Source organism: Peromyscus leucopus, chromosome 6, assembly GCF_004664715.2.
Source record: "Peromyscus leucopus breed LL Stock chromosome 6, UCI_PerLeu_2.1, whole genome shotgun sequence".
Taxonomy (NCBI): domain Eukaryota; kingdom Metazoa; phylum Chordata; class Mammalia; order Rodentia; family Cricetidae; genus Peromyscus; species Peromyscus leucopus.
Genome location: NC_051068.1, coordinates 90436887 through 90450123, shown reverse-complemented (window position 1 = coordinate 90450123; position 13237 = coordinate 90436887). Strand labels below are relative to the sequence as shown.

The 13237-nt window shown below is 40.4% G+C and overlaps 1 protein-coding gene across 2 annotated transcripts in view; it reads left to right on the top strand.

Annotated features, from left to right (window-relative positions):
* Slc35a3 (solute carrier family 35 member A3) overlaps positions 1–13237 on the top strand; it is a 42344-nt gene that overhangs the window by 7853 nt on the left and 21254 nt on the right. For both annotated transcript variants that reach the window (XM_028890163.2, XM_028890162.2), the window contains exon 2: positions 10069–10273. In XM_028890163.2, the coding sequence (XP_028745996.1) occupies positions 10087–10273 (187 nt within the window). In that variant the 5' untranslated portion in view covers positions 10069–10086. The remainder of the gene's footprint in view (positions 1–10068; positions 10274–13237) is intronic.

The following is a 13237-nucleotide window of genomic DNA, read 5'->3' as shown; positions in this document are numbered from 1 at the left end:
CTCTCTCTCTCTTTTCGAGATATGGTTTTTCTGTGTGGTTTTGATGTCTGTCCTGGATCTTGCTCTGTAGACCAGGCTGGCCTCAAATCACAGAGATCCACCTGCCTCTGCCTCCTGAGTGCTGGGATTAAAGGCGTTCGCCGCCACTGCCCCAGCTAAAATAAGGAATTTTTAACATTTAAAAAAAAAAAAGAAACCATTTTATTCATTGTGCTGTATATTAGATTCTCTTGTATTATTCTCTTATGTCCACTCTTTTTTTGAGTTGGGGGTCTTCTTTCTCCTGTTGTGTCTTGAATTGTTTGAATTTATATTCCCTGCTGAAGAATAAGGCTCATGCAGAAAGAGATGGTTTAGACTTTTTGATTTTTCCTGTGTACCCAGTGCCAAGGACAGTGCCTGATCATACCAAGTGTGACCTACATATCTGATGACTTATTCCAATCTGGACAGTCTGCTTGTATTGTTAGATTGTCGTCTCCTTAGTTTGGGATTTTTCATAGTAGTTAGTGTGTCTTGCTGTTAGCTGGCGATTACATTATGTTCTGTTCTTTGGAGGGTGCCTTTACCTCTTGCCGTATTGGGGGGACAGGACCGTAGGAAAGAAATGACGGCAGAATGGGAACAGGGCAGGCAGTGGGGGCGTGAGGAGTTCACTGATGCAGGAGCACCCAGTGGAAGGGGAAAGCGTCTCTTATTAGACAGTGTCATTGTTTTCCATGTCACTGAATACTGAATAAATTTTATCTATAAATTGGCATGAAATAGATTTTTTATTTGTATAGCTGAAGAAATATTTGAACACTTGATTTTACTTGAATGTAATAATGGGAATTCTATAGTCTATGAAAGAACAAGTTAAAAATTGACAGAGCTATAACTTACACCAATGATAGTGTCTTGTTTAAACAGACACGTAACACCTCCTTGAGGAAGAAAGGCCAGTGAGAAACAGTGACAAGCTATTTAATTTCGAGTATACTAGGCACTTGTAGGCACCCAAACGTCAGCTGAGGATTGGCTTAATGGGAGAGTTCTTGGCTAGCCTGTCCAAGGCCTTGGTTCTGTCTGCAGCATAGCAAAACCAAGTTTTGTTTTTGTTTTTTGCTTGTTTGTTTGTTTTTGTTTTTGTTTTTGTTTTGAGATTGGGTTTCTCTGTATAACAGCCTTTGTAGACCAGGCTGGCCTCGAACTCTCAGAGATCTACCTGCCTTAGCTGGTATTAAAGGCGTGTGCTGCCACCACCTGGCCACAAGTTACTTTTTTAAAAAAGGGTTATTGAACTTTTATGCATCTAAGAATAAATCAGCACTCAGCATAGGACATACATGTATAATCCCAACAGAAGCAGAGGATTGCTGCAAGTTAGGGGCAATCTTAACAGCCTAGACTGTTTGGCGAGACCTGTCTCAAACAACAGGGAATAGAGACGTGGCTCAGCCTTTAAGAACGCAGACGATTTTCCAGAGGACCAGAGTTCAGTTCCCAGCACCCACATTAGTTACTTCACAAACCACCTATAACTCCAGCCCCAGGGGGATCTGATACCTCTGGCTTCTGTGGGTACCTGCAGTACTCACAAACACATACGTGTAATTAAAAATAAAATTAAAGCCAGGCGTGGTGGTGTGCTCCTTTAACCCAGCACTCGGGAGGCAGAGGCCAGTTTGAGGCTAGCCTTAGCCTTGTCTATATATTGATTTCTAAGATAGCCAGAGCTACACAGAAACCCCGTCTTGAAAAACCAAAAATAATAAGAATAAGATAACACTATCCCCCTAAAATTGAGCTATAATAAATACTGTTTCAGTTAAAGAATCAAAACTGATCATATCAGTATCATGAATTTCTTCATTTCCTTCACTTATAAAATTTTTTTTTGTCTTTTTTCCACAAGATTATTAGGTGTTTCAAGAATATTGTTTGGATTTTTTACATATCATATATACTTAAAATAATTTTATGTGTACGAGTGTTTGCCTACATGTATGTGTGTGCACCATGTGCATACCTCGTACCTGAGGATGCCAAAGGAGCAGCAGATCCCCTGAAACGGGGTTGTGAACTGCCACGTGGATGTTGGAGACGGAACCGAAGTCCTCTCTAAGAGCAGCAAGTGCTCCTAAGCCCTTCTCTGCAAACCCCATTCCCACTTACCCTTTGAGTCGCTAGGTAGAAATCCAGTGTCAGATATCAAATCAGCCGTGATGAACTTTGCCATTAGCATACAGCTACCAGTCTGTAAGGTTTAGCAACATGGAAGAAGGTGAACAAAAAATAGCAACCAAGCTTAACATTTTTGAATATCTTTGCTTTTTTTGTTCATTTATTTAGAAAACCTTAAAAGGTCTGTTTTTACATCTGTAGTTGTTTTGGGCTAGTAGCTGATGTGACCTTAACATTCGCATGACACTTATGTATACATGTGCATGTGTGTGTGTTAGGAGGCATTATTTTACTATATAGCCCATACTGGCCTCCAACTCAGTGTGCAGCATGTCTCCTGCCTCAGCCTCTTGAGTGCTGAGATTACAGGCATGGGCCACTCACCCAGTTTGTGTCTTCATGCCGACTCTGTTATGTTGCTGATTTCTGATAGACTTATATTGTACAAAGGGTATATATTTTATAATTAGTATTTAAAAATGTAAATATAGCTCACTCTAAAGTTAAGTTTTTTGTTTTACAATAAAAGGAAGATTTCAGCATAATTTTAGTAGTTTTTTAAAATGTGTGTTTGGAAGTTTTGTTGTTTTTTGTTGTATTTCCTTTTGTTGTTTTCTTTTTTTGGTATAGCTTCTTGTTGTGTAGTCCAAACAGGTTTCATACTTGTTCTTCCTGCCTCAACCTCCTCAATATTGGGATGTATGATACCATGTCATGACTTTATTACATTTTGGAACATTGTGTAAACATATAGTCTATTGATTGTTAATGTAACATGTATCAGTAAAACAGATTTTGTCTCTGCATGACAGGCTTCATACACAGACTTAAAGATTATACTGACTATACGTAGTAAGTCACTGGAAGTAAGTCTGCAGCCATACGGATGTTCAGATTTGTCTATAAGGCCCATCTAAAAAGATGAATAGAAATGATTGGTGTATGGTTTTTTTGTTTTTGTTTTGAGACAGGGTCTCTTATATAGTCTTCCTGGCTGTCCTTAAACTTGCTGTGTAGATCAGGCTGGCCTTGAACTCACAGAGATCCCCCTGCCTCTACCTCTGCCATTATGTCTAGCAGTGTATACTAGTATTTCAGAAATTAATATATGTCGGCAATTCAACTGATGATCATATATACAGCTGATATCTTAGTAATCCTGATTAATTTGAGGAAGGTGGTAAGTGCATTAATGATGTATATGCATTATGGCATGCATATGTGTTTGCAGTGCTGGGAATTAAAACCACAACCTCTTCTTGCAAGCTGGGCAGGGACTCCAATGCTGAAGTAGACTGCCAGCCCTGAAATGTATTCTTGCGATTTTTAATACTTGAAATGACTTAGAATTGCTCATCAGATCTTTATAAAACCTTTGGATCCTAAAGGAACTACTTTAAAAATGAAGGACATAATTACTTTATAGATATATTTAAATTATGGGTTCTAGTATATTTGTGGTTTTGTTGTTATTGGTTTTTTTTTTTGAGACCAAGTCTCACTATTTAGCCCTGGCTGGCCTGAAGCTGGGTATGTAACTATGTAGATCAGGCTAGCTTTGAAGTCAGAGATCTGCTTGTCTGCCTCCAGAGTGCTGGGATTAAAGGCACCACAACACCTGGCCTTCAGTGTATTTGAAAAGCCATTATTTCCTTTTTTTCTTTTCTTTTTTTTTTTTTTTTTGCACCCCAGGGCCTCATATAAATGTTCTAAGCAAGTGCTGTACCACTCACCTAAGTCTCTAGCCCTCCATTTTTTTTTCCTGAAAACTATTAAATAATTACGGACAATCTCTATGATTTTGAAATAAGGTCACTAATTTTTTTTGTTCAAACTGTAAAAGAAAGTTCTGATCAAGCCACCATCTGAACTCATTGAATCTAAATGAATTTAGATCAATGGAGTTGTGTAGTATATTTTCCCTCAAGAGATTTAAAAATAATAAACTCAACTGTATTAATACTAAATGTACTCAGCAATTCAGATGAAATATGGCAATTAGTAAGCAAGTGCAAGTGCAAGATCGATGAGGGCTGGGAGTGTAACTCAGTGACAAAGAACTGACCTGGTCTCTGCCAGGACCTAAGTTTGATCGGTCCAAACAAAAAGGAAGGGAAGGTCTGTAAGAGAGCCTAACCAAACCTAGAAATGTTTCCTGCCCAGAGGGTGGGAAGGACTGAGAGGCAGGAGCTGCGTGGTTGCTGTCACGTCACTGTGGTTTAAAAGTAAGAGCCGGAAACACTGCTAAGCTCTGTATTTGAGAATGTGTACACAGATGTCTGGGAATGGAAAAGCAAAACTGTGAAAGTACATCCTGGCTTAGAAACTTCTTTGTTTATTTATTGAGACAGAGTCTAACTATGTATCCTTGAGTGGCCTGGGTCTCTGTGTAAACCAGCTGCTGCTTACCTCCAAGTGCTGGGTTACATGCATGTACCACCATACCTGGCCAGAAATTGAGCTTTAAATCTTCATTTGCTAAGAAATTGGAACATTATTGTTAAGATTGGTGTATTGATGATCTTGGTAGCACAGAATAACATATTTCTTAGAACATATTTGAAATCACTCTTTGATATTTTCTAGAGTGACTGGCAACTTTCTCTGTAGAGAACAAGGCACCATAGTGTACTAGCATTTTACAGTAGCATGTACTATGGGCTAAGAAAGCTATTTAACTACATGAGCTGGTATTTCTAATATCTAATGTGACTGTGAGCAAGTTTTCAGACTTGATTATTTTATTCATTTTTAAAATGAAAACCAATTATCTTAGATAATTTCTAAAGCATGATCCACTTCTAAAATGCTCCCCAGTTATTTTCCACTCCCCAAAAGTTAGCAGTTACGGTAGGTATAGCTCATTATGGTTTTTTTTTTTTTTTTTTTTTTTTTTTTTTTTTTTTTTTTTTTTTCTCTGTTGCTGTTATTAGCGTAAGCTCATTATGGTTTTAATTTTTATTTCTCATGTCTGCGATGTCAGACATCTTTTCTTTATTGGTTCATTTGTCTTTATTATTGGTGAAATACCTTTTGCCAGTTTTTTGTCTTCTTTCTACATTATGAAAATTCTCTCTATATAAATTACATAATATATATTCTGGATATGAGCTCAGTATATAAATATATATATATATATACACATATACGTGTGTGTGTACACATATAAATATACATATTTATTTATTTTTCACTTTTAACATGAAGAGGTCAAACTAGATGTTGTTCTCAAGTATGAACTACCTCTAACATGCTGTCTTTGTATTTCACATTAGGACTTTTTTGCTAGTAAGGGTTTACAGAAGTGAGGCAGATGGCTAATAAAGAAATCTCTGTATTTGTTCCTGTAAGGTGATTCATTTGTGTAGCAAAGAAGTATATTGTTCAGTTTTGTCTCTGAAATTCAAGTAAAATGCTTACGATAATATCTCCAGTGATTTATGTATGTGTATTTAGTGGTGAACATACGTTTTTCATTCTTAAAATTTTTATCCTTATAATGAGGCATTGTTCATGTTTGGAGTATATTTGATCCCCCAAGGTTGAACTTGGGTCATCAGTCTTACCAGTTAACACTTTGATTTGTTGAGCCTTCTCTGTGGCTCATAGGTGATATGTTAAAAAGATTTGACTTATCTTATTTTTGACTGTGTGTGTATATATATGTATATGTGTGAATGCAGGTGCCTACAGGGTCCAGAAGAGGGCATCAGGTCCCCAGGAGCTGGAATTACAGGTGGTTAGGAGCTGTCTGAAATGTGCTTGGGAACTGAATTCAGGTCCTCTGCAAGATAGTATGCACTCAACCACTGTGCCAGATCTCAGTGTGATGGTATTGGAGAGTACAACCTTTGGGTAATAATTGGATTATGAGAATGCAGCCCCCATAGACAAGATTAAGGCCTCCAAAGAACTCTTGACGCTCTACCATGTGAGGGTACAATGTCAATACGGTCATCTTCAATCCTAGAAGAAAGACCTTACCAGCACCAGACAGTGCCAGCATAGTCATCTGGAACCTTTGGTTTCTAGAACTGTGAGAAATAAATTCCTGTTTATAAGCTACCTAGGAAAAGGTATTGATAGCTGCCTGAACAAAGTAGGGTATATGGATCCAATACTGGACTGTATTCTATTGCTCTATACCCCTATGCTTATGATGGCCATCTTCTGTAGCTTTCTAGTGAGTCTGGAAGATCAGTATTTTATTTAATTCCTTCAACTTGCTCTTTCCAAATGTTTTCATTGCCTAGGTCCTATTATGTATACAGTGTTCTGTTTGAATGTATGCTTGCACACCAGAAAAGGGCACCAGATCTCATTACAGATGGTTGTGAGCCACCGTGTGGTTGCTGGGAATGGAACTCAGGACCTCTGGAAGAACAGCCTTAACTTCTTAACCCTTAACCTCTGAGCCATCTCTCTAGCCCCTGCATGTGAGACTTAAAATCAGCTTGGCAGCATATGACTTGTGGCTCCATTTACTTCAAAAACTGAGGCAGGAGAATCACTTGAATCCAAGAGTTTGTGACCAGCTCAGGCAAAAAAGGGAGATCCTGAAACAGACAACTTAAAAAGTAATACCAAAAAAGAAAAAAAGAAATCAGCTTTCTAGTTTCTACTAAAGAAGTTGTCTTTGTCATTGTTCTATTGCTATGAAGAGATACCATGACCAAGGCAACTCTTATAAATAAGAGAAAGCATTTAATTGGGGGGCTTGCCTACAGTGTCAGAGGTTTAGCTCATTATCATCATGTCACAGGGAGCGTGGAAGTTTGAAGGCAGGCATGGTGCTGGAGAAGTAGTTGAGAGCTACATCCTGATCCACCCACACAGCTTGCAGGTGACACTGGGCCTGGCTTGGCCTTTTGAAACCTCAAAGCCCACCCCAAGTGACACACTTCCTCCAACAAGACCACACCTCCTAATCCTTCTCAAATAATGCTACTCCCTGCTGACTAAGCATTCAAATATCTGAGCCTGTGGGGGCCATTCTTATTTGATACACCACAGAAGGCTATAGGGATTTGGGGGGGGGCTTGTATTATATCTTTAGATCAATCTGAGGCAAAAGGTTTAAGATCTTGATTGCGACTATGCTTAAGCGCTTCCTTGGAAGATTTGAGTGGACTGTCTCCATGTGTACTGTAGTTGTGGTGGTTGATAGAACTGCTGAAACCTTCTAGATCTTTATTGATTTTTTTCTCATTCTACCATTTTTTTTTTAGAAAAGTAGGTTATATATCATAGTTATGACTGGATTTATCTATTACTTTTCTTTTATTTCTGTTCATTTTGTTTTATGTGTTTTGAAACTACTGTAATGAGATACATACACATTTATAATGGCTATAGCTTCCTGGTGTATTTACCCTTTTGTTGTGGGATATTTGATTGCACAGTGACACTCCAAGACTGTTAATAAAGTTAAACCTTGAATCAAGGGGTGGAGTCCACAACTGGCTAACCGGAATTAGTCATAGAGATTTTGGAGGGCCCAGATAGAGAGGCACAGGAAGAGTAGGGAGGGGTTTGGAGAGATTTGCAGCCTTTTCAATCTGGGAAGGTGGAGAAACAGGGTCAGCTAGTTCTTCCTCTGTTGCTTTCTTGATTTTGTATCCCAATATCTGACTCCCGAGTTTTTATTAGTAATAGAACAATTTAGATAAGCACTTCACCTCCTTATTACTGTGAAAAGTCTAGAAGTAATTTTTATGTAAGCTTTTTACCTAATGTTAATATAAGTCCCCCATTTGTTTTCATAGTTTTCTCATAGTATCTTTTTCCTTGCTGCCCATCTCTTTCCTTATCCCCCTTCTCCTTCCCGTCAACAAATCCCTTTCTTCTTCCTTGTTTCGTGAGACTGTTCTTCACTAAATTGCTCAGACTGGTCTTGAACTCCTGGGCTTAAGTGATCTTCCTAGCTTAGTTTCTCAAATAGCTGGGACTCCAGGTATCAAAGTACTAAGATGGCTTAGTCCTTTTACGTTTCAGCATATCTCTGGCTTTATGTTTAAGGTGAGTCTATTGGGACTGGGTTGTTTCTTAGAGATACATAGCAAGCTTCATAAAAGTTTCTTGGAACAATGTTGAAATATTTTATGGCTTTTGTTATTAGGGAACCTGGGGAAAAGTGCATGAGAACTATTCTATTTTTTTGTCTTTATGAGTTTAAAATTATTTTTAAGAAGTTTAATAATTTCTTGTTGCTGTATTTTTTATTTATTCTTTGTGTCATTCACGTTATGCGTCTCCATTCTATTCATATCCCTGTCCCTTCGTATCTGTCCTCTGCCCTTGCAACCCCCCCCCCAATAATATAAAATGAAATTTAAGAGGAAAAGAAAAAAGAAAAGAAAAGTTGATCTGGTCATGGAAGCTGCAGTGTGAATCATGCAATGAACTCTTTTGTCCATATATCTTTATTTGCAAGCGTTCACTGCAGAGTCGTTGGTCTGGTTCGAGGCCTCTGGTTTCTGCTACACTGTTGATGCTGGGCCCTCACAGGGACTCCTCTTTGTTATCCTGTTGTTGCCCTGTGTCGTGGAAATCCTGCAGCATTGGGTCTGTAGGACTGGTGCCTTTATGTGCTCCAACAGATCACAGATGGGCTGGATGTTGGGGTGGGTCAAGTCATAACCTGGTTCTGGGCCTAGGTAGTTGCAGGGTGGGTCAGTCCACCAGCCTCCCTGTGCCCACCACCAGGGTGAGCTCTCCAGCATTGCCCTGGTTAGTTTACTGCTTGCAGGGATGAGCAGTGGGTGGGGCCAGTTTTCCCACTTTCACATCCTCAGGGTCGGTTCTCCCACACCTACACCTTCAGGGCCAGCTCTACTTTGTTGCCCAGGCGTGATATAGGGGCCACTCTCCTGCTCTTATGACCTTAGGGCCAGCTCTCCCACCTACCTCAGGCGTTGATGGGTGGAGGTGAGATGGGGTGGGGGAGGGCATCTCTCCCCACACATGACAGATGAGTAATGGGGATAGCTCTCTCATGCTCACAACTTTGGGGCTGGCTCACTCACACCTCCACCAATGGGGTTGGCCCTATTGTGTTGCCCAAGTGAGGTGCAGGACCTGCTCTCCCGAGTGTTTAGTTGCTGTATTTTTATGGTAGCTTCCTTGAAATTCTTGTGACACCAACATACGGGTTATTTATTTATTTATTTATTTATTTTTGTACCATCTGTTGATTGTTGCTATTTAACCAAATTAAGATTTGTTTTGATTTTTGGTGAATATACTCACTCATTTTGAGTTGTATCTTGAAAATTTGTATATTATGATACTCTGGTTCCTACTTAAATCTCTTTTATTCATAGCCAATTGGGGAAGAGTGGGAATTCTGTTTGCTGATTCCCACTTTGTATGTTGCAGGAGTGGCCAAAAGGGCTGCACTCCATAGTCTGTGTCTGCAGAGTCTAGTGGGAGGGGGAGGGGTCACATCCTCCGCTCTCATGGTTCTGGTGCTGAGAGTTAACAAGGCTTTCCCCTACAGTTTCATAGTATTCATCTGGAATGGTAACAGTGTTTAGGACAACTGTCTTTAGTCCTTTGGTTAGAGAAACTGAGTTTTCCTCAGCTGTTTTGCTGTTCTACACTGTTGACAGTTCCAGATGATATGGTACTGTAGCACTTGGTGGAAAACATAGGTAGCTAGAAATCTCCAAGAATTCGGTACTGGCTCATTCATCACTTAGACCTCAATCAGCTTGCCCTGTTTCCTTCAGCCCAAATTTTCTTGGAGGTGCCTTTGGTTTTGGTCCAGGCTTTTTGGTTGTAATTAGAAAAAAGAGGAGGCTTGTATCATCTTTTTTGGAACCACTATCTCTTGTTGGATATTAGTTTCTGTATATTTTAATAACAATATTGATTACTTGCCTTGTTCGTTTTGTTTTTCAGACCAATGAAGAGAAAACAATGTCTGCCAACCTAAAATATCTTTCCTTGGGAATTTTGGTGTTTCAGACTACCAGTCTGGTTCTAACGATGCGTTATTCTAGGACTTTAAAAGAGGAGGGTCCTCGTTACCTGTCTTCTACAGCAGTGGTTGTTGCTGAATTTTTGAAGATAATGGCCTGCATCTTTTTAGTCTACAAAGACAGTAGTAGGTATCTAGGGTGTTTTTTTTGCTTTTAATTTATTTGATTAGTCTAATTTTTATATATGTAAATATATTTGTGGCTGCACATTTGATTTCTTGCAGTGTTTAATTTCTGCAGATATTATTTAAATTTTCTAAACATTTCAATATTAAAAAATTATTATGACAGGGCCCAGGGGGAAGGGTTCAGCTGATAAAATGCTTGCCATGCAAGTGTGAGGACCTGAGTTTGGCTCTTCAGCACCCATATAAATAGCTGGGTATAGCAGCTTGAGCTTGTTACTTCAGCACTTGGAGGCAAAGATAGGAGGACCACAGGAGAAGCTTGAGGTTCAGTGAGACCTTGTCTAAAATAAGGTAAAGAGCCACTTAGGAGGACAGCCAACATCACCTCATACACACATACACAATTGTCTTATTACCAATTTGGTACTAAAGTTATTCTGGTGTTTTTATTTTTATTTATTTATTTATTTGGTTTTCGGGTTTTTTGTTTGTTTGTTTTGTTTTGTTAAAAAGATTTTTATTCATTTCACATACCAACCACAGATCCCTCCCTCATCCCTCCTTCCGCTGCTCCCCCCACCAGCATTCCCCCTCAGCCCACACCCCATCCCCTCCTCCAAAAGGGTAAGGGCTCCCATGGGGAGTTGCCAAAGCCTGGTACATTCAGTTGAGGCAGGTCCAAGCCCCTCCCCCTGCATCAAAGCTGTGCAAAGTGTCCCACCACAGGCAAATGGGCTCCAAAAGCCAGTTCATGCAACAGGGATAGATCCTATTCCTGCTGTCAGGGGCCCCTCAAACAAACCTAGCTACACAACTGTCTCATCCATCCAGTTCAGTCCCATGCAGGCTCCACAGCTGTCAGTCCAAAATTCATGAGTTCCCACTAGCTTGGTTCGGTTGTATCTGTAAGTTTCCCCATCATGGTCTTAATGCCCTTGCTCATAGAATCCCTCCTCCCTCTCTTCTGCTGGACTTCTGGAGCTCAGCCTGGTGCTTGGCTATGGCTCTTGCATGTTTCCATCAGTTACTAGATGAAGGCTCTATGGTGACAGTTAGGACATTCACCAATCTGATCATGGGGTAGGCCAGCTCAGGTACCCCCTCCATTACTGCTAGTAGTCTAAGCTAGGGTCATCCCTGTGGATTCCTGAGAACTTCCCTAGCACCAGGTTTCTTCCTATCCCCATGATGTCTCCCTCTATCATGGTATCTCTTTCATTGCTCTTCCCCTCTGTCCCTTTTCCAGCTTGACCATCCCATTCCTCCGTGCCCCCATTCCCACCCCCTACCTTCCATTGCCCCCTCCCCACCTCCAGTTTACTCAGGAGATCTCATCTATTTCCCCTTCCCAGGGTGATCCATTCATCCCTCTTAGGGTACTCCTTGTTACCTAGCTTCTCTGGAGCTGTGGGTTGTAGTCTGGTTATCCTTTGGTTATCCTATGAGTGAGTACATACTATGTTTGTCCTTCTGAGTCTGGGTTACTCACTCAGGATGATATTTTCTGGTTCCATCCATTTGCCTACAAATTTCATGATGTCATTGGTTTTTTTTGGTTTTTTGGTTTTTCGAGACAGGGTTTTTCTCTGTGTAGCTTTGTGCCTTTCCTGGGACTCACTTGGTAGTCCAGGCTGGCCTCGAACTCACAGAGATCCACCTGGCTCTGCCTCCCGAGTGCTGAGATTAAAGGCGTGCGCTGCTGCCGCCGCCGCCGCCGCCGCCGCCGCCGCCGCCCGGCCATTGTTTTGTTTTGTTTTTACTGCTGAGTAGTACTCCATTGTTTATATGTGCCACATTTTCTTTGTCCATTCTTCAGTTGAAGGGCATCTAGGTTGTTTCCAGGTTCTGGCTATTACAAATAATGCTGCTATGAAAACAGTTGAGCAAGTGTCCTTATGGTATGATTGAGCATCCCTTGGGTATATTCCCAAGAGTGGGATCATTGGGTCTTGAGGTAGATCGATTCCCAATTTTCTGAGAAACTGCCATACTGATTTCCAAAGTGGCTGTACAACTTTGTACACCCACCAACAGAGGAGTGTTCCCCTTGTTCCATATCCTCTCCAACGTAAGCTGTCATCAGTGTTTTTGATTTTAGCCACTCTGACAGGTATAAGATGGTATCTCAGAGTCATTTTGATTTGCATTTCCCTGATGACTAATGATGTTGAACAATTCCTTAAATGTCTTTTGGCCATTTGAAATTCTTCTGTTGAGAATTCTCTATTTAGCTCTATAGCCCATTTTTTTTTTTTTTTTTTTTTTTTTTTTTGGTTTTTCGAGACAGGGTTTCTCTGTGTAGCTTTGCGCCTTTCCTGGAGCTCACTTGGTAGCCCAGGCTGGCCTCGAACTCACAGAGATCCGCCTGGCTCTTCCTCCCGAGTGCTGGGATTAAAGGCGTGCGCCACCAACGCCCGGCTTATAGCCCATTTTTTAATTGGATTGTTTGGTATTTTGCTGTCTAGTTTCTTGAGTTCTTTATATATTTTGGAGATCAGCCCTCTGTCAGATGTGGGGTTGGTGAAGATCTTTTCCTATTCTGTAGGTGGTCGTTTTGTCTTATTAACCGTGTCTTTTGCCCTACAAAAGCTTCTCAGTTTCAGGAGGTCCTATTTATTAATTGTTGCTCTCTGTGTCTGTGCTACTGGTATTATATTAAGAAGAGGTCCCCTGTACCAGTGTGTTCAAGGCTACTTCCTACTTTCTCTTCTATCCGGTTCAGTGTAGCTGGATTTATGTTGAGGTCTTTGAAACACTTGGACTTGAGTTTTTGTGTAGTAATAGATATGGATCTATTTGTAATCTTCTACATGTTGACATCCAGTCATTCCAGCATCATTTATTGAAGATGCTTTCTTTTTTCCATTGTACAGTTTTGGTTTCTTTGTCAAAAATCAGGTGTTCATAGGTTTTCGGATTAATGTCAGGGTCTTCAATTCGATTCCATTGGTTCACATGTCA